Source organism: Microtus oregoni, unplaced genomic scaffold (assembly GCF_018167655.1).
Source record: "Microtus oregoni isolate MIOR12 unplaced genomic scaffold, Mior012 000043F_ref0000047, whole genome shotgun sequence".
In the NCBI taxonomy this organism is placed as follows: domain Eukaryota; kingdom Metazoa; phylum Chordata; class Mammalia; order Rodentia; family Cricetidae; genus Microtus; species Microtus oregoni.
In genome coordinates, this window is record NW_024543210.1 from 7,739,361 (window position 1) to 7,762,934 (window position 23,574).

Here is a 23,574-nt window from a genome sequence, read left to right on the forward strand (position 1 = left end):
GGAAATGATCCCGCCCGGACTCTTTTTTTCCTGCCTTCCAGCACCACAGTATGGCGTCACTTCCGCTTGCGCCAGTTATTCGAGTGCGCGCCTGGAGTCTAGGTCTCGAGAACGCGCCAGGAGCGTCTGGGAGGTGGGAGCGCGCCTCGTGGATGACAACAAATTTGTCGCGCAGTGTCGGAGTCCGCTTTGCCGCCGCCGCCTGCCCTTTGGCTCTCGTGCATACTATCCGGACCGACAGAACACTTTGGAAACCTCTGGCCTGGGGCGCCGGGTTCCGCTCACAGACCTGTTCCCGCCGGGCCTAGTGCGAACGACGCGACGCGGGCCATGGGGTCGCCCTGAGAGAAGGCGGCGCAGAACTGTCATGCAGTGGTCCCCGCGAACCTAGACCCCATAGCAGCCTGGGGACGCAGGCCGGATCCGGTCGCCGCAGCGCGCAGCCCCGGCCCTCCCAGCCGCCAGTCCTCACCAACATGCCTTGGCCATTTTCGGAGTCGATTAAGAAGAGGGCCTGTCGGTACCTCCTGCAGAGATACCTGGGCCACTTCTTACAGGAGAAGTTGAGCCTGGAGCAGCTGAGCCTGGACCTGTATCAGGGCACCGGGTCCCTCGCCCAGGTCCCCTTGGATAAATGGGTAAGCTGCCATCACCCAGCAGGCTGGGGACTCGTTCTCCTTAGGGCAAAACCTGAGCGATTGTCATCCAGGGTCGGTGACGTTCAGTCCCTCCTTGGGAATTGTTTGGGTTCAAGCGTGGAGGAGCTCAGGGAAGAGTGTCAAGTGTAGCAAGTTTGCGACCTTATATCACGTTGGCTGACTTAAACGATATAATGGAGGCACACGCCATGTGAACAATTGAGTCATTGCTTGGTGGTCTGTGAAGCAGGAAGGAGGTGACCAGTCCTGCCTCTTGGGCTGTGAGGGTCTGCGGGGAGAAGGGCGGGGGGTTCAAGGCAAACAAACCCTATCTTATTGGATGACGTTCGGAAAGGTTAAAGGTGAAGAGAAGGTTGGATGCTGGTTTGGTTTGCCTGGTCGTCTTCGAATAGCTTTGGACGTCTGGGAGAAAGTTAGGTGAAGGCCTCTTCTGCCGGTTTGCCTGCTTTGCTTGATTATATGTTTACGGAGGCCAGGTCGTTTTCCCAGCTTGTGAGTGGTTGTGCAGCCCCAGGAGTGCTGTTTAGATTTGCCTTTTTGCTTCACGTGAGATAGATCGACAGGTCGTAAACGCTAATGTTGCAAGCACGCCGAAGCTGCAAGCTCAGCTGTTTTTGAAAGAGCCTGTTTGCTCCCAGAGGCTGTGAGTTGACTCACTGTTTTCTGGGCTTCGTGTGTATTTCAGTTCACCAATTACAGTTGTATTCGCATAGATGGGTTAAAATGCCTCGTATTTTACTTGAAGGCCTTGGGTTTGTAGTGGCTTCTTTTTGCCACCAAGAAGCGTAAATTGTGGAAACTCCGTTGCAGTTTGTGCTAATTATTATTATATCGAAACTAGGTGACTTAAATCAGGGAGAGTACTCAGTGCTAGTTTAAAGAGCTCTAGTTTGAGCAACGAAAAGATCTTGTTTTATACCAGAGTAGTTCCAGCTGTCACAGTCAGCTGAAAAATGGTGGTCAAAGTAATTAACCAAGTTCAGTAATCCTGAAAGGACAGTACGCTGCATGCATGCCAGGTACTGTGTCAGGCTGCTGTATAACTGCCATTCTTTCTTATCAGCAAGTGGGAAACTTTTTTTTTTTTTGAGACAGGTTTATTATGTAGCCCTAGCTGCCCTGGCACTTAACTATGCAGCCCAGAATTCATGACAGTGCCCTTGCCTTAGCCTCCCTGGTACCGTTTTGAGTGGGCTACCCTTTTCTTTTCTGTGACCAAGCATCTTATTCAGAGGCTTAAAGATGAGCAGGGGCTGAAGAGGGCATTGGGTTCTGACATCCTCTGGATAGATTTCCTTGGTCTCTGGCTTTGCTGAGAACTGAAGAGGGAGTTCTGAAGGAGGGCTGGTTGTTGATGAAATGTGCTCTTTAAAGATGACACTAGACCTAGCAGGTGGACATTATTGTAACTGTTTTGTGAATGGCTTTTAATACTTTGTCCTGTGTCACAGCTACAAGTGTTACAACAAGCATTCAACTCTGACTCCTAAACCCTTGCTTTCTTGTGGATGCAGCCTTACAAAGTTCAGTTTTCAAATTCAGTTACTTTTAAAAAATTTGTTTTTCCTTTATGCACATTGTTTTTTTTTTTTTTTGCTGTGGGTGTTGGGTCCCCTGGAACTGGGATTATAGACAATTGTGATCAGCCATGTGAGTGCTGGGAATTGAACCAGGGTTCTCAGGAAGAACAACCAGTGCTCTTAAACCACCAAGCCATCTCTCCAGTTCCCTGAATTCAGTTACTCTGTATACTTCACTTTAATGACTTTCAGGACTGGAAACAAGATGTCTACAGAGATCCATACATGCTAATGGAAGAATTATGTGAATGACGACATTTCAGTTTTTCAAACAAAAATTTATTTTTCAGTGTGTGTGTGTGTGTCCATGTGCATGTGGGCACTTATGGAAGCCAGGAGACATCAGATTTCCTATAGCTGGATTACAGGTAGGCTGCAAGCTGTTGTGGGTGGTTAGGAACTGAACTCGGATCCCCTGTAAGAACAGCAGTTGCTCTTAACTGCTGAGCCATCACTTCAGGCAGCGGTTCAGTTCGTAAGTTGCAGTTATACAGAGGAATTGGTTGCACTTGGCAAAGATGTAATCAGTTATTCTTAATGATGAATCAGAAGGTGGTAGTGTGCTGTTGTGTGCAGCTGTGAAATTACATCTAAACCCATTTCTTTCAATTTTTTTTGTCCAGAATGTTTTTTAGACAGGTTGGGACAATCTATCTGTATTTCAAATCTTTTATAAACCTGTATAGTTAATGAGTTTAAAGACTAGACAATTTTAAGCCCTTGCTCTATTGTGTTTATTTTAAGTCAAGGACCAGTGGAAATATTTCCAAGTAGTTTTAAAAGATAGTGCAAATATTCTTTAAAAAGTAGATATTTTCTTACTCATTTTAGAAGTATTATCCTTACTTGGAAAAGTTAGATTAAGTATGCTGTGTGGTTTTGGAAACTGTCTGCCAGGTGGCATATATTCCTCACTACTTGATATCATGTGTGTGGTTAGCATAGTTAGTACTACTACTTTGCACAGGTGGAAGCTGCTATCTCTAAACCCGATTCATAAATACCTGACAGTAAGGAAACCAGGAAGCTAGAGACTTCACTTTGGACATCATGGACTCATGAAGAGCTTGAAGTGGAGGGAGATAGAGAGCAAGGGTGTGGAACTGTGCCACAGTTGTAATGGGCTACCTTTCAGTTTTATGAGCTCTGGGTTCCTAGAAGTGGGCAGAAAAGGAAAGGAAAGTTTCTGTCTGAGAGAGAGTGGACTTTGTGACTCACTCTTTCCAACTTCTGAAAACTAGAGATTTGTTTTAATTATTTACCTAATGAGGGAACTTTAAAATTTTTTTCCCATTTAAGCAGTGTACACACACACACACACACATACACACACACACACACACGAACATGCCACAGCATGCCTGTGGATATTAGAGGGCATCTTGTAGGAATTGGTTCTCTCCTCCCACTGTGTGTGTTCTGGGGCTCCAACTCAGGTTGCCATGGTTGGTGGCAGGTGCCTTACTCACTGAGTCATCACTACTCTTGTCTATTTTAATTTTTTAAATGGAGGCTCTTTATTTATAGGTTTAATATAGTTATGTGTCACGCCCGCCTCGACCAGCAAGGAAGACGCAACACAGAGCTCTTCCTGCAAGCAGTTTATTCAGGACTTTTTTACAGCAATCTTTCTCTCTCTCTCTTTCTCTCTCTCCCCGGGCAAACCTCTCCCAGCCCTTAAAAAGGCACGGGCCACCAACCCCGGATTGCCAGGTGGGCACTGCCCATAGGTCCACGCATATGCAAGCAGCTGACAATCATTGCGTGATCAGACCTTAGCCATAATAGGAGTCAGGTGTGGCTCCATGCAGCTCTCTACAGTTATGGAGTGTTTAACATGTGATACTACCAAGGGCTGGACGATGGGATAGTGAGGTGAACAGTGATCCCTCCCTCCGTGTCTGTCTCTCTCTCTCTCTCTCTCTCTCTCTCTCTCTCTCTCTTTCTCTCTAGGGTTTTTCTGTTTAACAACCCTTGCTGTCCTGAAACTCACTTTGTAGATCAGGGTGGCCTCGAAATCTCAAATATCCACCTGCTTCTGCCTCCTGAGTGCTGGACTTAAAGGTGTGGTCCACTATGTTCAGCTTGATTCTTTTCACTCGGCTGGATCTTTTTTGCCTGACTTGATCCTTTTCTCATGAGAACTCGGTATGTTTAGGAAGAAGATAGACAGCAATGAATTATTATTACCCTGGAGCCTTTTAATTTCACTTTAATAATTTTTTATTACTTTGGTACTTATATTTTATAGGTGTATGTGTGTGTAATAAAAATTGACTTCAGTTCAAGAAGCACTAATTTGCAATTATTTGCTCAATGCTACAGTAGAGACTAGAGTACAACCTTTTTTCTGACTGTATGCATGGAACTCACTGGTGAACACTGAAAACAGATGGCTTTAAAGAGAAGCGATGCTTCAGAGCTGGTTCAGGTGGCTCCACTGTCAGCTCCAGCGCCATTAGATCTCACAGGACTAGCAAAGAGAATGTCATTGAAGTCAGTGTGACTGAGCAGCTTGAGAAGGTTCTCCTGCTGCTACAATCAATAAACTTTGAATTGCACAGGAGTGAATTTCAGCTTCTTATCATTCAATGTACAGAGAAGTCTGTGTAAGCTATTTACTTATCTCACACTTAGGGAAAGTGTACTGTAGCTTAGTGGGCCCAGTGTAAATTCTTGAACTATCGACTCTAGTAAGAACTCCTGTTTTCTTTTGATATTATCCTTCAATATTGTAATATAGCCTTCAAACCACTATATTTAGGATGTTAATGTGGCTACAAAATTTGGGTAGTAAATTTGGTATATATAGAGAAGAGAATCCCATTGAATCTAGTTTCTTAGATGGTTTGCTGATGTTGACAGATCCCTAAAGTGCAAAGGCTATCATGGCTTTTGCACAATTGAAAATGCTTAGATATCTTTTAATTGTTCATATAAATGACAAAACTCAACATTCTTGCTAGAAAAATCCAGGGAATAAAAATCATCCTTAGACCCAGCTTGTCCGAAGATGGAAATAGGACACCCAGGTTTTGAATTTAAATTATGGAAATACTTAATACAGAAACAAGCATTTCTGAGCGTATCTTTTCTATTTTATATGGAGGACTTCATTTTCGGGGTCAGGTATTCAAAAAACTTTTTAAAATGACTTAAACTTATCAAAAGACTTGAAGCCATTTTTAATATGAAAAATGTCAAACATAATAGCAGGAAGACTCTTACTGGACAGCTATTAGAGGCAATGGTTGCTGGTGAGATAGAAAAGGTTATTAGCTTGCCATAAAAGTAATTGTAGTTTTGGATTTTTGCAATTTGCTTTTGACTTTAGCAGGGTGCCCAAGTGAGATTTTTTTCTCTCTGAAGCTAGTTTTAGCGACTCAGGCCTTTTCCCTGTATAGACAGTTAATTTCCTGGACTATGATCTTATGTTTACTGAAACCAAGGTGAAGGGTAAATACAGAGTATTAGCAATTTGTTAGGTTAAGCAGAAGACCAGTAGATTACACCTTCCTGAGTCTGCTGTTAGAGTAGACATACTGTTTGTCTATTCAATGCCTCCTGCTTCGGGCTCCTTTCTAATCAATGAGTAATGTCAGTAAAGAAAGTTGTGCAGGACTAGTTTTATGTTGAGAACAAAGGTTTGACTGAGTGAATGCTTTCATACCAAGTCTTCATGGTTTGTGTGCGGGGTTTTCCCTACAGGAAAAGTCAGGTCTGTACACTGCTGGGATACTATAGAAGGGAGAAATGTCATGATTCCACAAGATTTCTATGGAACTGACAGTGACTTATCCAAAAGACAAGTGTTCCCGCAGCTCTGTAAAATGGGTTCTTCACAATATTATATTTTTTAATTTTTATTATTTTTCTTTTTCTGTTTTTTTTTTTCAGTTTGGTTCAATATTATATTTTTTTGTGAAGTTGTTTAGTGGTCAGTCTCCTGTCCTTTTGTTGTATAGTATTATGGGCTTGCCATAGTACGGTTCTCCTTTTTTGTTCTTCACAATGCACCAGGTCTCCATTGGGTTGTGATGTACCATGAAAAGTGCATTGTGTGTGACAACCAGTGATGCCACATCAGTGGCTGGGAGAGAAGATGCCCCATAGCACTTTCCAAAGTCGAACTTGCACCAAAAAATGTCATGGTCACTGTTTGTTGTCTGAGTTCTTTGTCCTGGCAAAGCCCTTACATCCGATGAGTGTGCTCACTAAACCCATGAGAAACACCCCAAAATGCAGTGCCTACAACTGGCATTGGTCAACGGAAAGGACTCAGTTCTCCAACAACATCTGACTGGACCTTGTACAATCAGTGTTTTCAAAAGTTGAACATACTGGCTCTGGAGTTTGCCTCACCTGCCTCTCTCCAGCCGATGACCACCTCTTCAAATCCAGCAGGGTGCAGATGATGCTCTGTAAGAGTCCTTCAAATTCTGAAGCAGAGATTGTAAAAAGTACTTACTTTTGTATGCATGTGTATGCAGTTGGCTTGTGCATGTCACATTATACATGTGGCAGTCAGGACAAGTTGGCTCTCTCCTACCAGATGCTGTGGCGTACATGTGGAGGTTGGGGGACAATTTGTGGTAGTGAGTTCTCTCCTTGTCCTGGGATTAAACTCCAATTGTCAGGCTTTACCTTCTGGCCCTTGCAGTTTGTTTTACACCAGCCTAATAGAAGAGAAGAAGGGGAGGAAGAAGGGGGATTTGAGGGGCTGTATGACAGGTTGAGGGATTAGAGGATTGGCATTGATAAGTGTTGGGAGCCGTCAATATGAGTGGTGCGCAGAGAATGCGTGCAGTGTGGAGAGTGGGTGGGGAAACAGGCAGAAAATGACATTTACGTGAGCATATTTTAAGTGGTAATGGATTGGAAAGATGGTGGCATGTCACAGAAGCCGTGGGAAGTTAGACTTTGAAAAGGTAGGGCACCAGTCCTCGGGGCTAGGATGGGATGAGGATGTAAGAGTTGAGGGCTGGGGTCTGTGAAGCTTAGTTGATAAAGTGCTCTCCCTGAAGGCATGAGGACTGGAGTTTGGATGTGCAGCACCTTGTAGGAAGCCAGGTACAATGACGCCCCTGTGGAGCTAGCCTAGCACAATCACCAAGTTCTAGATCTAGTGAGAGACCTTGTTTGGAAAGGTGGGGAGTGGCTGTGGAGGATAGGAGGATACCCGACATTGACCTCTGACCTTATATGTGCACACACAGTGAGCACATGCATCTGTGTGTTCACCAGTTAGAACACAACACAGATATTTCATACACGTATGTGCAAATATTCCCCCACTAAATAATAAACAACAAATACATGTAAATTTATTAGTTTAAAATTGTAATAAAAAATCCTTGCTACCTTTAATCCTAGCACTTGGGGGGCAGAGGCAGGTAGATCTCTGAATTTGAGGCCAGCCTGGTCTACGAGAGTTCTAGGACATCTCTGTTACACAGAGAAACCCTGTCTTATGAGACTTAAAAAAAAATCCTTGTGTATAAATCCTTGGAAAATCTTTAGGGTTCAGACAGACCTCCTGAGGCAAGCTTTTTCTATTAGTCAGGACTCTAGAGGAACAGAACTGATTGAATGTGTATGTATACAGAAAGGGGGGTTTAGAGTGGCTTACAGGCTGTGCTCTAACTAGTCAAACAATGGCTCTCTACCAAAGGAAAGTCAGAGAATCCAACAGTTGTTCAGTTCACGAAGCTGGACAGTCTTCAGTGTACACTGGGATCCTGAAAACTCAGACTCTGTTGTACTCGCAGAGTGAAGGAATGGACTTGTCAGTGTGTGGGCGGACTAGCAGGCAAAGAGCAAATGTTTTGCCTTCTATGGCCTTTCTGTGTGCTGTCAGAAGGTGTGTCTGTGGAGGCCAGAAGAGTGTTGGATCCCCTGGAACTGGGGCTACAGAGGGTTGTGAGCTACCCTGTGGGTCCCAGAAACCAACCCTGTTCCTCTGGAAAAAAAGCCAGTGCTCTTAGCTGCTGAGCCTTTTTCCAGCCCAGCTGTGGCTTTTTTAAATCTCCAGTGCTCAGCACATTTGTGGGCATATTCACATCGCTGAAAAAGTTGGCATTCTGTGTTTTAAATCACGTGTGATCTCAAAATGAACTTGGTTTTTCTCTCTAGTGTCTTAATGAAATCCTGGAGTCAGCAGACGCACCTTTAGAAGTCACTGAAGGATTCATTCAGTCAATTTCCCTGTCAGTTCCATGGGGCTCCTTGCTGCAGGACAATTGTGCACTGGAAGTGAGAGGACTAGAGATGGTCTTCCGACCTAGACCTCGTGTAGGTAGGTGTGTTGCATGTGCCTGTTCTGCTTATTCAATCTCGACCCTATGAAGGTTGAGAAGTCAGCCCAATTGTAAAAATTGAGCGTTGGATTTATGACTTTGAACTGGATTTGTGAGATGTTCATTTGATTAAATAAGAGGATTTAGTACTTTGAAAGATGCATGTAAGTATAACTTTAGAATGTTCCCTCCTTATTCACACTCCAGAACACTAATGTATAGGTAATATGTGATTATTTCCAATTATCTGAAGTGACTTCTATTTTGAAGATTAAAAAATATTGTGTTTTCAAATGAGGAAGACTGTTCAATGATTCATGGAGAAATGTTGGAAGGGCACAAGGTTAGACTTTTTTAAATTTAAGTTTTTGTTATTTTAAATTATGTATATGTAGGGAGTGGGAGTAGGTATGTATGCACATGAGTGTATTTCCCTGAGGGTCAGAAGCATCAGATCCCCTGGAACTAGAGTTACACGTAGTTGTGAGCTGCCTGGTGTGGGTGCTGGGAACCAAACTCAGGTAAGAGTAGTACAGGCTCTTTCTTCACTGCTGACCTCTCCAGCCTCCAGGACTGAACTTGAAGGGACTTTCATCGGTATAGTGTTGAAGAATAATGACAGTGAATGATTATAACACTAAATTTAAAATTCACCACATTAGCAGGACACTGGTGGTGGTGCACGCCTTTTATCCCAGCACTTGGGAGAAGGCAGCACGTGGATCTCTCTGAATTCAAGGCCAGCCTGGTCTACGTTCTAGTATAGCCAGGGCTACACAGTCAAACCCTGTTTTTTTGTTTTGAAAAACCAAAAAAACCAAACCAAAACAAACCAACAAAAATCCCTAAAAATCTACCACTGCCAACAAAAAAACTTTCACCACATCCATAATGATGACAGTTATGTAAGGTGGGTCTGGATAAGGGATGTGCTTCTCAATTGTAGTGTAACTCAGAGAAATGGATAGACATGACCATCTAGGTAATGCCATGTATGAATGTATCCAAATGTTTCCTGGAAAACAAGTTTAAATGATAATTCATAGAGCTATAGTGATCTATTTTGAAAGTAGAAATGCTCTAAATAAGACACTAAGGGCATCATTGAATAAATGGGACTTCCTGAGGCTGAGAAGCTTCTGTAAAGCAAAGGACACTGTCACTAAGACAAAAAGACAACCCACTGACTGGGAGAAGATCTTCACCAACCCTGCAACTGACAAAGGTTTGATCTCCAAAATATATAAAGAACTCAAGAAACTAGACCGTAAAAGGCTAATCAACCCAATTATAAAATGGGGCACTGATCTGAACAGAGAATTCTCAACAGAAGAACTTCAAATGGCCAAAAGACACTTAAGGTCATGCTCAACTTCCTTAGCGATCAGGGAAATGCAAATCAAGACAACTTTAAGATACCACCTTACACCTGTCAGAATGGCTAAAATCAAAAACACCAATGATAGCCTTTGCTGGAGAGGTTGTGGAGAAAGGGGTACACTCACCCATTGCTGGTGGGAATGCAAACTTGTGCAACCACTCTGGAAAGCAGTGTTTCGGTTTCTCAGGAAATTCGGGATCAACCTACCCCTGGATCCAGCAATACCACTCTTGGGAATATACCCAAGAGAGGCCCTATCATACAACAAAAGTATATGCTCAACTATGTTCATGGCAGCATTGTTTGTAATAGCCAGAACCTGGAAACAACCTAGATGCCCTTCAACGGAAGAATGGATGAAGAAAGTATGGAATATATACATATTAGAGTATTACTCAGCAGTAAAAAACAAGGACTTCTTGAATTTTGCATACAAATGGATGGAAATAGAAAACACTATCCTGAGTGAGGTAAGCCAGACCCAAAAAGAGGAACATGGGATGTACTCACTCATATTTGGTTTCTAGCCATAAATAAAGGACATTGAGCCTATAATTCATGTTCCTAGAGAAGCTAAATAAGGTGAATCCAAAGACAAACACATAGGCATCCTCAGGAATATTAACCTTCATCAGGCGATGAAAGGAGACAGAGACAGAGACCCACACGGGAGCACCGGACAGAAATCTCAAGGTCCAAATCAGGAGCAGAAGGAGACGGAGCACGAGCAAGGAACTCAGGACCACGAGGGGTGCACCCACACACTAAGACAATGGGGATGTTCTATTGGGATCTCACCAAGGCCAGCTGGCCTAGGTCTGAAAAAGCATGGGATAAATCCAGACTAGCTGAATATAGCGGACAATGAGGAATACTGAGAACTCAAGAACAATTGCAGTGGGTTTTTGATCCTACTGCACGTACTGGCTTTGTGGGAGCCTAGGCAGTTTGAATGCTCACCTTAGGAGACCTGGATAGAGGTGGGCAGTCCTTGGGCTTCCCACAGGTCAGGGAACCCTGATTGCTCTTCGAGCAGATGAGGGGGGGGGGGACTTGATCGGGGGAGGGGGAGGGAAACGGGAAGCGGTTGTGGGGACGAGGCAGAAATTCTTAATAAATAAATAAATTAAAATAAAAAAAAAAAGAAATGCTCTAAATATTTTATTCATTAATTCATTTATTTTTGGGAAGTTTCACTATGCAGCCAGGCTGTCCATGATTGGAGCCCATGATCTTCCTGCCTCAGTCTCTTGAGTGTTGGAATTGTAGCAGTATTTCACAACACCTGGAAACAATCTGATATTTGTGTTTGTGTGCATGAATTTTAAAGCCAAAGGACATCCTCTGCTATTGTTTTTGTGTACCTTATGTTTTTGAGACAGGTTCTTTTAGTCTGGACTTACATAGGCAAGGCTGGTGGGCCAGAGAGTCCCAGGGATCTGCTTGTTACTCTTCCTTGGTGCCAGGATCACCATATTAATTTTTTTTAAATGCACAGACTTAGGCCCTCATGCTTGCAAAGCAAGAACTTTACTGACTGAACTATCATCCTAGCTCCTAAATAATTTACTTTATAAGAACATTGCATCTAGCAGGGTATGGTAGCACATACCAGTGATCTCATCTCTCAGGCTGAGGTTCAGGAAGGATGATGCAAGTTTCAGGTCAGCCTGAGTACATAGTAAGATTCTATCTCAAACAAAACCCAAGTGACAACAAAAATTATTTGATCATCATCATCATTATTAGGGTTTTTTTTTGGAGGAAGGATCTCACTATATAGGTCTGGCTATCCTGGAACTCACAGAAACCCTCCTGTCTGCCTCCCTAGTGCTGGGGTTAAAGGCCTGTGCCACCAGTCCTGGCTCTGATTCTATCTTTTAACCATGGTAAATAAATACTCCCTTTGGAAGTTGAGCTTTGAAATATTTTCCTCTTTTAAGCAGCCTATTAAAATGGCCTTTAAGTTCCATTTTGGAAGGCAGTAATTGTAGTAATATGTCAATTTGTTTTGAGCAGTGTATGGAAGTATGGATTTCCTCAGCAGGAGAGGTCTGGGAAGGGTTCTTAGGGCCCTTGTGTTTAGTCCTATGAGGACACCCTTTTATTCCACCCGCATTTGTACCGGTTCTGCAGCTGTTGTCATCTGCTGATGCTGGAGTTCCTGGTGAGACCTCCGTATTCATCCTTGTCATCTTTTTCTTCTAATGTGTGGTAAACTGTCTTAAGTACATAGCTCATAATTTTTCTATCTCTGTAGTTGGTCAGCAGACCTCAGCTCTCAGGCTAAATTAGTCTACCACCTGTTTTCATTAAGTCAAATTTTACTGAAACATCCCCATGCTGATTGTTTACTCTGTAGCTGCTTTGGCACTCCGAGAGCTTTGCTCAACACAGCACATTGCTCACAAAGCCTAACTGTCCACTGCCTGAGCCCTTTACAGAGGGCATTTGCCAGCTCTTGCTCTGTATGTCCAGCATGGTGCCATGTACTAGTAAATATGCCTGCTAGAATTTGTTGAATGAATATATGAATTAAAATTTGATAAAATAAAACTTGAAATAAGAATATGTTGTAGGGTTTTTTGTTTATTTGTTTTGTTTTTGTTGTTGTTGTTTTTTCGAGACAGGGTTTCTCTGTGTAGCTTCAGAGCCTGTCCTGGAACTAGCTCTTGTAGACCAGGCTGGCCTCGAACTCACAAATATCTGCCTGCCCCTGCCTCCTGAGTGCTGGGATTAAAGGCATGCACCACCACTGCCTAACTCTGCAAGGCTTTTTATCCTGTATTTTTATTGTTGTTCTGTTATTGTAAGGTGGTTCTTAAATGTCTAGTATAATTTCTCACAGGTAACATCATTGCGTTGAAAAATCTACCATAAATATAATACCTTAAGAAATGCCATTAACATAACAGAAATCATTTAGATTTATTGTACTTTCTGCAGCGACTGGGTCTGAGCCTATGTACTGGTCAAGCTTCATGACCAGCAGTATGCAGCTGGCAAAGGAGTGTCTTAGCCAGAAACTGACAGATGAGCAAGGAGAAGCATCCCAGCCCTTCGAAGGACTGGAAAAGTTTGCGGAAACCATTGAAACAGGTTTGCATCATGTAGACCTTCACAGCCCAAGCTTTCTGTAGTGGTCTGGGGCCCGAGACCATTCCATTGCAGTGATTTTAAAAGAATTACTGTTCTCACTTCAGTACTTCAGGATCCAGGCTGTTTTAAACATTCCACTCAGTTTCTCCTTGTTTTAGTTGTAGCCCATGGAAGGATCCAGCAGGCTACAAATCTACATTATCCCAAGTTTCTGTTGTGATGTAGCTTGGTGATATGCTTTGGGTACAGTTGTGTTTTACAAAATTCAGTTTCTGGGCATTCAAAAGGAAAGAAATCTGCCTTTTTAATTTTCTTACCAGACTGGGAATTATTTCTTTACTGAGAGTGGATGGGAGGCAGCAGTGATGGGGAAGAAGCACTTGCCCAGCATGGAAGAGGCCTTTGCTTGGTCCCCAGCAGCCTGGAGGAGGGGGCGAGGTGGAGGTCGGGTTTTTATTTGGTGTACTTGTGGTTTTTCATTGACAATTGATTGCTCATTTGCTCTAGTGCTAAGAAGAGTGAAAGTTACTTTTATAGACACTGTGTTAAGAATTGAACATGTGCCAGAAAATTCCAAAACTGGAGCTGCACTTGAGATCCGAGTAGAGAGGTAAGATTCTTTTGTCTGGAAACTGTTTCTGACATTACACTTTGGGACACTTCGAGAGACCAGAGGTGATACTAAATTAATGGATTGTACAATTTCAGAGTAAATACAGCTCTCTGAGTTATCCTCTCATCCCATTACAGAGTCTGTAAGCATCGTTTAGCATGTGATCATATCCAGTGTTAGGTTGAGCTTGTCTAATAAGCAATTTTCTTAGTTAACTTGAGTGCCAGTATGTTGAGGTTCTTTTACAGAGTGTCCACTATTCCCATGTGCACAGTGTAATGTTTAAGTGCATTAATTAATTCTTTATTTTTTTTTTTTTTTGGTTTTTCGAGACAGGGTTTCTCTGTGGTTTTGGAGCCTGTCCTGGAACTAGCTCTTGTAGACCAGGCTGGTCTCGAACTCACAGAGATCCGCCTGCCTCTGCCTCGCATTAATTAATTCTTAATGTGAAAGACTTAACTTTATGGTGCTTGGCTTGCATACTTCATTATTGAAAAAGGATGATGGTGGTGTTTCTTTTGAGGACTTTGTGAGGGTTATTTTAAGGTTAAATATCTAATGATAATTTGCTTAAGTCAGGCATGTTGCTTTTGTTTTTTATGTATATTCTCTAGAGTTCTGACACAGTATTGATTTGAGGTAGTTACTGCTCATCCATGGCCATGTTATATTATCTCCCAACAGAAATGTTCTTTGAGGGGAGCTGGAGACATGGCTCAGTGGTTAAAAGCATTTCCTGCTCTTCCAGAGGACCTGAGTTCAGTTCCCAGCACTCATGTAGAGCGGCTCACAATGACTTACAAGTTTAATTCAATGAGATCCAATGCCCTCTTCTGTTCTCCCTGGGTACCTGCATACACATGGCGTATACTCACACAGATACACATACCCATAAATACATTTAAAAATATACAGTGAATATCAAAGACCCATTATGTGTGCATCTAGTTGGGCCTTTTCCAAGGTTTGTACAGTTATTTTTGCAGTTGTAATCTTTAACAAAGATACACTTAAAAGTAAAATAGTTGTTACAGATCTTTTGAGGTAGGCTGCATTACTTTAGGTGGTATATAATGAAACAATAATATCCAATTAGAGCCTTGTTATTTATCTCATTAAACTGGAGGTTGCTAACAAAAGATTTCAAGACAAAGTCATCGGAGACAAATGGGGTTTTGCTATGACTCTATGCTTGTAATCCTAGCACTTGGGAAGAGGAGGTAGGAAAGGGTTGGGAGTTAGAGACAGCCTGGGTTACAAAGCAGTACTCAGTTTTGTGAGGGAGATAAGGATTGTTCCCCTTGGGTTAACTTTAGGAAGTTATTATTTTTTTCCCTGAACTTTAAGAGCCCTTTAAAGTTATCCTTCTTAGATTTTAGGTCTCTCTCTTTGTGAACATTTTATTTTACTTATTTAAATATTTAGTGCAGTGATTCTGACATATGTTATAGACATGAAAATGTTTTATAAAAGTGAGTTTTATTATATTTTCACACACATAATGTATTTTAACACACATACACGAGTTATTCTCACCTGTCTGTTTCTACTCCCTCTAATCCCCCCTTTCCTTCCCAATTAAATATAATTCTTTTGCCGGGTGGTGGTGGGGTACACCTTTAATCTCAGCACAGGGACAGTCAGGCAGATGGATCTCTTTGAGTTCAAGACCATCCTGGTATACATAGAAGTCCCATGATTGCCAGGGTTACACCGAAAAATGCTGTCTTGAAAAACAAAACCAACCAACCAAGCAAAATTCTTTTGAGACAGAATCTCCTGTAGCTCAGACTGCCCTTGATCCTGGTTCTCCTCCCTCTACCTTCTCTGTGCTGGGCTGCAAGCATTCTCATAGGCATAGTTGTAGAGGTGCTAGCACTGACATTTCACTTTAACTTAAAAGCACTGTCTTTTTTTTTTTTTTGCCATGATGCAATCCATTTATTCATTAGCATCTCCCTGATAAGCAAGCCTCTCCAAACAATGAAATAGGCATAACCCGAGCTGAAGGACCTAACAGCACCCATTCTTTCCTGCTCTTTAGCTACAAACTTCATGACTTAATCTCAGCAAAAAGAACTGAAATCAAGATATCTGATAATTCTGAACCACTGGATCCAGGGGATTTTTTGATTTAAACCCTTTTTCACGAGAACCAGGAATTTCTTGCTCCTTTACAATTCAATGAACACTTGAAAAGAACTACAGAAGAACAGTGTGTAGCTAAGTGTGCCCGCACAGGACTCAGGACACTACACCAGACGTTTGACTAGCTCTGTAGATCAAACTGGCTTTGAACTCATCTCATTGAAAGTACGTGTCCCAGGAATTCCTTACAAATGTCCTTTTGTACCTTTCAGAACCGTGTACTGTGATGAGACTGCCGATGAGTCCTCAGGAGTCAATGTGCATCAGCCCACAGCGTTTGCTCACAAACTGCTGCAGCTCTCTGGAGTGTCTCTCTTCTGGGATGAATTTTCTGCTTCAGCAAAATCTTCCCCCATGTGTTCAACTGCACCAGTGGTAAGAAAAATGAAACAATCCCCCAGATAGTGGTGGAGGTGTTGCTCAGTTGGTGGAGGGCTGGCCAAGCAAGCCTGAAGTCCCAAGTGCATCCTCAGATAGTGAGTTCAAGGCCAACTGGGTGTGTGTAGACGCGTGAGATTGTCTCAAAATAATCAAACCAAAAACCAATTCAACAAAACAATCAAAAACATGGTCACAATTTTTTAGAAGTTTCATACAGGTATGGGAGTACAGCACTTGAGAGGTTAAGATAGGAGAGCAGCCTGGTCTACTAGTGAGTCTCTAAGAGTAAAGAACCAGGGGACTGTTAAGTTTTCCCAAATACACATTCATTAGTGAGTCTCCCTCTGGTTTAGCAAATCTTGTTAATTCAGATATTTAGCTAATGTAGCTGATACCAGCTCTGAACCCCTGAATCTCTGCCCATCCTGCTAGACTTGCTGCTGCCTGCCATTGGAATCAAGTTGGCCTACAATGTGCAATGGAAGGGCCATGGAGTCAGCCCTGGCTGGCAGCTCCTCCCTCCAAGAATGCTGCTCATTAGTTAATGGAGAAATGTTTCCTACATATCTGTGGGTAAAATGAGGTGCTAACATCTGAGGGAGCCATTCCTAGTGGTCAAGCCTCTGGGCATGCCTGTGAGGATCCTCTAGATTAGGTGGGCAGGCCTTCCCTAAATGTGGGTCTGTCTCTCTATGGTTTTTCAAGACAGGGTTTCTCTGTGTAGCCTTGGAGCCTGTCCTGGGCACTAACTTTTGTAGACCAGGCTGCCCTCAAACTCAGAGATCTGCCTGCCTCTGCTTCCCGAGTGCTGGGATTAAAGGTGTGCGCCACCACCACCACCTGGCTGTAGCTTGCTTTCTAACTGTGGGTGCCATGGGAGCAGCTGGCCTTTGACCACCTTGCTTTTCACACCCTGGTGGAATGTGTGCCTGCACCTAGGAGCTAGAAGAAACCCCTCTTCCTTAAGTTGCTTCTTGCCAGGTATTTTGTCACAGCAACTGGAAACATGGCTCATGCAGTGCCTTGTCCTTTCACATGAAAAAGCTGTGCTACCTTCCATGGCTTAAAGGCTCTGTTAGTGAACATTATCATGGACTCTGACTTAGTGTTTTCTATTATTAAGAGCCCTTAATTCCAAGCACAGAATCTTTTTATAAGTTGGTACATCTATAATTTGCCTTTATATTCAAGTCAGATCTTTTTCTTTTTTAAAAAAATTATTTATTTTTTTTGAGGCAGAGTCTCTCACTTTGTCAATGTGTGGCTCAGGTTGACCTCAAACTAGTAATCTCTTGTCTCAACCTTCTGAATGCTGGGATTATAGACCTTACTTCGATATTGATTTGGTTTACACATTGTATATTATTTGAACAGATACTTTGTATGTACGATGTACATGAGCATAGATACACATACAAACTTGTGTGTACTGCATTTGGGGGCATATGTGTGGGGATCGGAGGACAACTTTGTAGAGTCAATTCTTCCATTTTTATTTACATTGTGGGATTGGACTTTGGTCTCCAGGTTTGGGGCAAATGCCTTTACCCACTGGATCATCTTGCTGGCTCTGCACTAGTCTCATAAAGTCTTTTTTTTTTTTTTTTAAAAAAATATTTATTTAGTAGACAGTGTTAGTTTCCATGTCTGCCACAGGCCAGAAGAGGGCACCAGATCTCATTACAGATGGTTGTGAGCCACCATGTGGTTGCTGGGAATTGAACTCAGGACCTCTGGAAGAACAGTCAGTGTTCTTAACCTCTGAGCCATCTCTCCAGCCCTCATAAAGTCTTTTTCAATGACTTGTTTTTATTTCCAAGTGCTGTACTAACACAGTAATGCTCCATTTTAGCCGTAGATAATGGTATGTCCAGTGTGATGATGCAGTTCTCATGTCAGATCCAAGGTGACATTTATATACACCCGGACTCATTTGTGCTAAAATAGTTACTTTATTTTTATTACATTATTGTAGGAAACTGAGCCAAAGCTGTCACCTAGCTGGAACCCCAAAATTGTTTATGAGCCACACCCACAATTAACTAGAACTTTACCAGAGATAGCACCCTCGGATCCAGTGCAGATTGGAGGTCTAGTGGGCAGACTGGAATTGAGTCTCACTTTGAAACAGAATGAAGTGCTTCCAGGAGCCAAGGTCAGTATTGTTGTGTTGTCTCTGCAAAACTACAGGTATTTAATCTACACAGGGGCATAGTGATTAGTTGCTGTGGGTTGTCCTGTGACTAAGTATCTACTATCTTCACTCTCAGTGTTCTGGCCCAGATTTCCTGCTTTCCTTTTTGTGAACTGCTCTCAGGTTAAGAAGTCCTTGACCAGGTCTTCCCTCTGCTGGCTTCTGAGGAGGTTGCTAATGGAGCAGATAGTGTAGGTAGCTGTAAATACTGCAGGGACTGCCCTGCTGTGGCAACAGCCTTGGGAAACCAGCGCTTGTATGTCTTTGGGGAGCACATTTCTTAAAGAAGTAAGACCCATGAGCAAAGCTTTCATGGTTCTGTTTGCCTGGATATGGTCTACATCCATAAGCTCTGATTTCCATGCAGATGTAAAGTTTTGCACACTGTATTTTGATATGTGTAACTATTCTGTATGTTGATTTTTGAGTTCTACATACTAGGGGACAGAGTAGCAGGTGGTAGTATTGTATGGTGATATTATAGTCCAGTTCCAGCCAGTATTGAATATTTGGAGATACTATCATCCTTGCCTGTACATTAATGTTTTTGTATACTAACGTGTATATTTTGTTTAATGTAAATGAATATTATATGGAAAAATTAAGTTCTAGAGATCAATAGTGGGCAGCACAGAGCTTAGAGTAGATGTAATAGGGCAGCATGAGGTTAGAGCTTTAGTCTTTCCCAGCATTCCTTAAACCTGAGTCTTTCAGCTATGAGTTCTGAGATAGTGCCTCTGGAGGCTGTTGTATATCACGCATTCAATTTTAGTGGATTTTTGGGGAAAGTATTATACAGTAGCAGGGGACTGCTTTGGCTTTGTTGTTATTTTCAGTGTTTTATATTTTTAAAAGATACCAGTGAGTAATTTGTTTTTTGTATTCCAAATTCAGAATATACCCATAATGAAACATCCTTATGACAATTAGAAATGAAACTCCTGATTTTCCATCCCAATCAAAACCAGAGATTGTGGTTTCAGTACAAGAAATAAACTTGTCCAGTAACAGAAACACATTTCCCCACTCTGGATATGGCCTGGGTATCACCAGTCTGTAAGGAACCCCATAAAACACTGTCTGTAGGCACAACAGGAGAGCCATGTCATAGAAGGAGTAAGGCTTTGCATTTGTGTCTGCCTAGGTTCAGATCTGGCTGCAGAGCTATGTTAACTTTGCTTTGTGGGTCTGTGTCCTTGTCTGTAAAACAGAAACAGTAATAAGTAGAGAATAGGGACTGGGTGATGGCTTGGTGCTCACCACACCAAGTGAGACATGAGGGGAAAGTGTGCACAGAGAACAAGAAAGAAAGCATTCATTAGTGCTGATTTCTGTCTGGGTTTCGATTGTGGCTTCTAGTTCCTGTGCAGGAGAAAGTAGTGTCCCTGCAGCGCTCACAGTAGGCTCCTGAGAAGCATGCTGTAGAGTCCCAGTGTGGCCGACCCAGTCTCACAGGCGCTGACTCCATTGGTTCTAAGGATTTGGTTGTTCTGAAGGGTGATGAATACCATCTTGTTGCTGTGTTTACAGTCTCCAGAAGACTTAGAGACAGCATGATGCTGGACTTGCTGACATGGAATTTCTCAGGGCTTTCCCTCTTGCAGCCACGGTTGCTGGTCTGTATGCCCTTTAGCTGAAATTGTGTGAATTAGGTGAAGCTGCCCAACACCAAGGGTGATACTTATCTTAGTACCCTAACATCTACCTAATTCCTGGTGATGAGTTTGTAAAGTACTTACTCTCAACTGTTCTTATGTCTTTAAGTTGGATGTTGATGGACAGATAGATTCCATTCATCTATTCCTGTCACCAAGGCAGGTACATCTGCTTTTGGATATGCTAGCAGCTATTGCTGGACCAGGCAAGTATGACTGTTCTAATTATTTCCTCTAATTCTTGAAACTGCTAGGTGAAAATATAAAACATAGACTGATGAAAATATATTATTTTGGAGTATATGGCATTTAAGGTACATTTTAAGTAGATATGCTAATTACTTTATTGTTATCATGCTGTACATTTGCATTCAGGTTATTTGATCACATTCATTTGAAAAATTGTTCTGAGCTAGGCAGTTGGTGGCTCATGCTTCAGAAGCAAGCAGATCTCTGTGATTCAAAGCCAGCCTGGTCTACAGAGAGAGTTGTAAGTCAGGGCTATACAGAAAAACTCTGCCTCAAAAAACTAAACCAAACAAACAAAAGAACCCATACAGTAAAAATGTAATTTTTGTATACAATAACTCACACACATTATTTTAAGTACTTATATCTTCTAGAGTTAAGAGTTTAGATTGTTGGCTACTTGCTTATGTTTCTTAGGCCCCTGCTTGATGTAACTGGCTTTCTGCTAGTGTGATCAGGTTGCTATTGGATAAGTGGGGTTTTGGAAAGAAGTGCTTAAATAACTAACTACAAATTGAATTTTTGTTTCTTTTTATATACTTGTAGAAAATTCTAGCAAAATTGGGTTAGCAAATAAAGATAGGAAAAATCGACCCATGCAGCAGGAAGATGAATATCGAATTCAGATGGAATTAAACCGGTATTATCTGAGGAAAGATTCTCTGTCTATGGGTGTATCTTCAGAGAAAAGCTTCTATGAAACAGAGACAGCTCGTACACCTTCTAGCCGTGGTAAGCAGCTTCCGCAGTCAACACTAGACCTATGTTATTTCATTGGTGGAACAAACATTTAGCAGTGGGGAACAGAAACCCTACATGGGGGCATTTGGTTCTGTTCTGTTGGCTCACCAGCAATACAGTGATGCATCAGCACTACCGTTTCTCAAGTGTATAGTTGGCCTAAGCAATGGTGTTTTTCCGTAAGGAAAGTCAGTTTGTAAAAATGTACAGCGACACATAAGTAGGTTGGGAATAACTCATTATATAATTGTGTGCAGTGTACAGCCCTAAGTAGGAAGCGTTGATAACCTTTCCATCTTGTTGGTGTAATAATTACCCACTATTCATTATAGGGATTTTTGGACCGTATGAGCACTAGTGTAAATAGTAAGAGTCTGGTGAAATGTGAACCAAGTAAAAAAAATTAAAGCCTACTTAAGAACTTTGAGACATAACAAACTTGATTTATCTGAGGTCAGACAATCATTAGAGAGAAGACATTGATTTGTCAATAGAATTCTAAATGTCTCTGGTCCTTCCCATCTGGGAAATAGCTGTATTCGTAAGAAACCAGAGATTGCAAATAGTTACACAATTTTATCTTTTGCAGCTTGGTGCTGGAGATGAAACTTAGGGCCCTGTGTGAGCTTGTGCTATTTAAAAATCTGAATTTTAGCTTGTAACTTGCCATATGACAACTAAAAATTTGCTGTATTGCTGCATGTCATATAAACCCACAAAAGACTCGGGGAGACTTGACCTTTGCTGACTGTGCAGTTGTGTGTTTACTGTGCTGCTGACGACCGTGCTCAGCGCACCACACACAGCTGTGTCTGTTAGTGTGGCTAAACTACTTGGAGTACATTGGTGGAATATATCATGTGATAAAGCCTAATTCTCTCTAGAAGAAGAAGTTTTCTTCTCCATGGCCGACATGGACATGTCTCACAGTCTGTCTTCTCTTCCACCCCTTGGAGACCCTCCACACATGGACTTGGAGTTATCCCTGACTAGTACATACACAAACACGCCTGCAGGATCGCCACTAAGTGCTACTGTGGTAAAGTATTACTCCATGTTCTCTGTTCTTCAGAAGACACCTCTAAGAGCCTACATTTTATTTATGTATTTAAACCAATCTTTTGCAGCTGCAGCCAACTTGGGGAGAATTTGCGGACCACAAAGAGCAGCCTGTAAGAGGGCCAGCATTCTCATCTGACTTGGTCCACCCGGCGCCTTTACCAAAAGCTGGTTAGTTTCCACCAGAGGCCTTGAAAATTAAAAGGAAAAGCATATCTATAAGATAATGTGTTTTGCTTTTTCCCCTTCCCTCCTTTCAGAATAAACATCTGATTCATTTTTTTTTCTCTATCATTTGTGTATCTCTGTCTGTCTACCTATGCATAGCTATTTATTAATCATCCACCTACTCTTTTCTGTGCTCCTGGGGACTGTACCTAGGGCCTTGTACATTGCAAGCTTACACTCTGTACTGCCATATTTTTGTGTGTGTGTGTGTCTTTTGTAATTTCTCTTTTAGTCTTGGACAATCACAAAGTTTAGAAAGAAAAGAATAATTGAGTAGTTCATTGGAAAATATTTTAGAATAGTTACTTATTTGTTATATTCTATTTTTTGTTTGTTTGATTTTGTTTTTGACACAAGGTCTTATGTAGTACAAACTGACTAACTGTGATCGTGATCTCACTTGACCTTTTCACCTTCACCGCCTGGGTGCTAGCTAGGTTGCTAGGTGTATACCACTATGCTTGGTACTCATTATAGTCTTTGTATATTTAAATATATAGATATTATAGAAAAATTCTATGTTTCATATCATTGTAATTTAAAACTTACAGTTAATTATCTGATTTGTGTGTGTGTGTGTGTCTGCGTGAGTGCGCATGTGTATGGTGTGTAGGTAAGCCTGTGTGTTTATATGTGATGTGTGTGTTTACATGTGCCTGTGTGTATATGGTATATGTATTTGTGTATGTGTGCATACATATGTGTTTGTGTGTAAGTGTATGCACATGTATGTTTGTATATATGATTATGTTGTGTTTTGTGTGTATATGTGTAGGTGTGCTCATGTGTGTATATGTGCTGTGTGTATGTGTGTGGGCCTGTGTATGTATATTCATGTGTAGCATTGGGCATAGAACCGAGGCCTTGACAGTTCTCAGCCAGTGCTCCATCATTAAATTATACCCTAGCTTCTTGAGTCTTTTTCTAAGTGTTTTTGTATTGTTTGTTAAAAAAAAAAAAAATCTGTTTTGGTCCTGCCCTTCCCTCCCCAGTACTGGGGTTGAGTTCAGTACCATGAGCATGCCAGGCAATTGCTCTGTGACTGTTCTTAGTACCATGAGCATGCCAGGCAATTGCTCTGTGACTGTTCTTAGTACCATGAGCATGCCAGTCAATTGCTCTGTGACTGTTCTTAGTACTGTGAGCATGCCAGTCAATTGCTCTGTGACTGTTCTTAGTACCATGAGCATGCCAGTCAATTGCTCTGTGACTGTTCTTAGTACTGTGAGCATGCCAGGCAATTGCTCTGTGACTGTTCTTAGTACCGTGAGCATGCCAGTCAATTGCTCTG

At 42.0% G+C, this 23,574-nt stretch overlaps 1 protein-coding gene across 4 annotated transcripts in view; it reads left to right on the forward strand.

The window, feature by feature from the left end:
* The first annotated feature begins 121 nt into the window (after positions 1–121).
* The window catches only part of Atg2b (autophagy related 2B), an 80,551-nt gene continuing 57,098 nt past the window's right edge, over positions 122–23,574 (forward strand). For 2 of the 4 annotated variants that reach the window (XR_005972414.1, XM_041633154.1), the window contains exons 1-10: positions 122–638; positions 8,372–8,534; positions 12,863–13,015; positions 13,523–13,625; positions 15,989–16,151; positions 18,133–18,312; positions 20,116–20,212; positions 20,802–20,987; positions 21,881–22,035; positions 22,124–22,226. Coding sequence is in view for 3 of the 4 variants with exons in the window: in XM_041633154.1 (XP_041489088.1) it covers positions 477–638; positions 8,372–8,534; positions 12,863–13,015; positions 13,523–13,625; positions 15,989–16,151; positions 18,133–18,312; positions 20,116–20,212; positions 20,802–20,987; positions 21,881–22,035; positions 22,124–22,226 (1,465 nt within the window). In the remaining variant the exon portion in view is untranslated. Of the gene's footprint in view, positions 639–8,371; positions 8,535–12,862; positions 13,016–13,522; positions 13,626–15,988; positions 16,152–18,132; positions 18,313–20,115; positions 20,213–20,801; positions 20,988–21,880; positions 22,036–22,123; positions 22,227–23,574 lie in introns of those variants that run through there. The other 2 variants (XM_041633156.1, XM_041633155.1) reach the window with 2 other exon arrangements.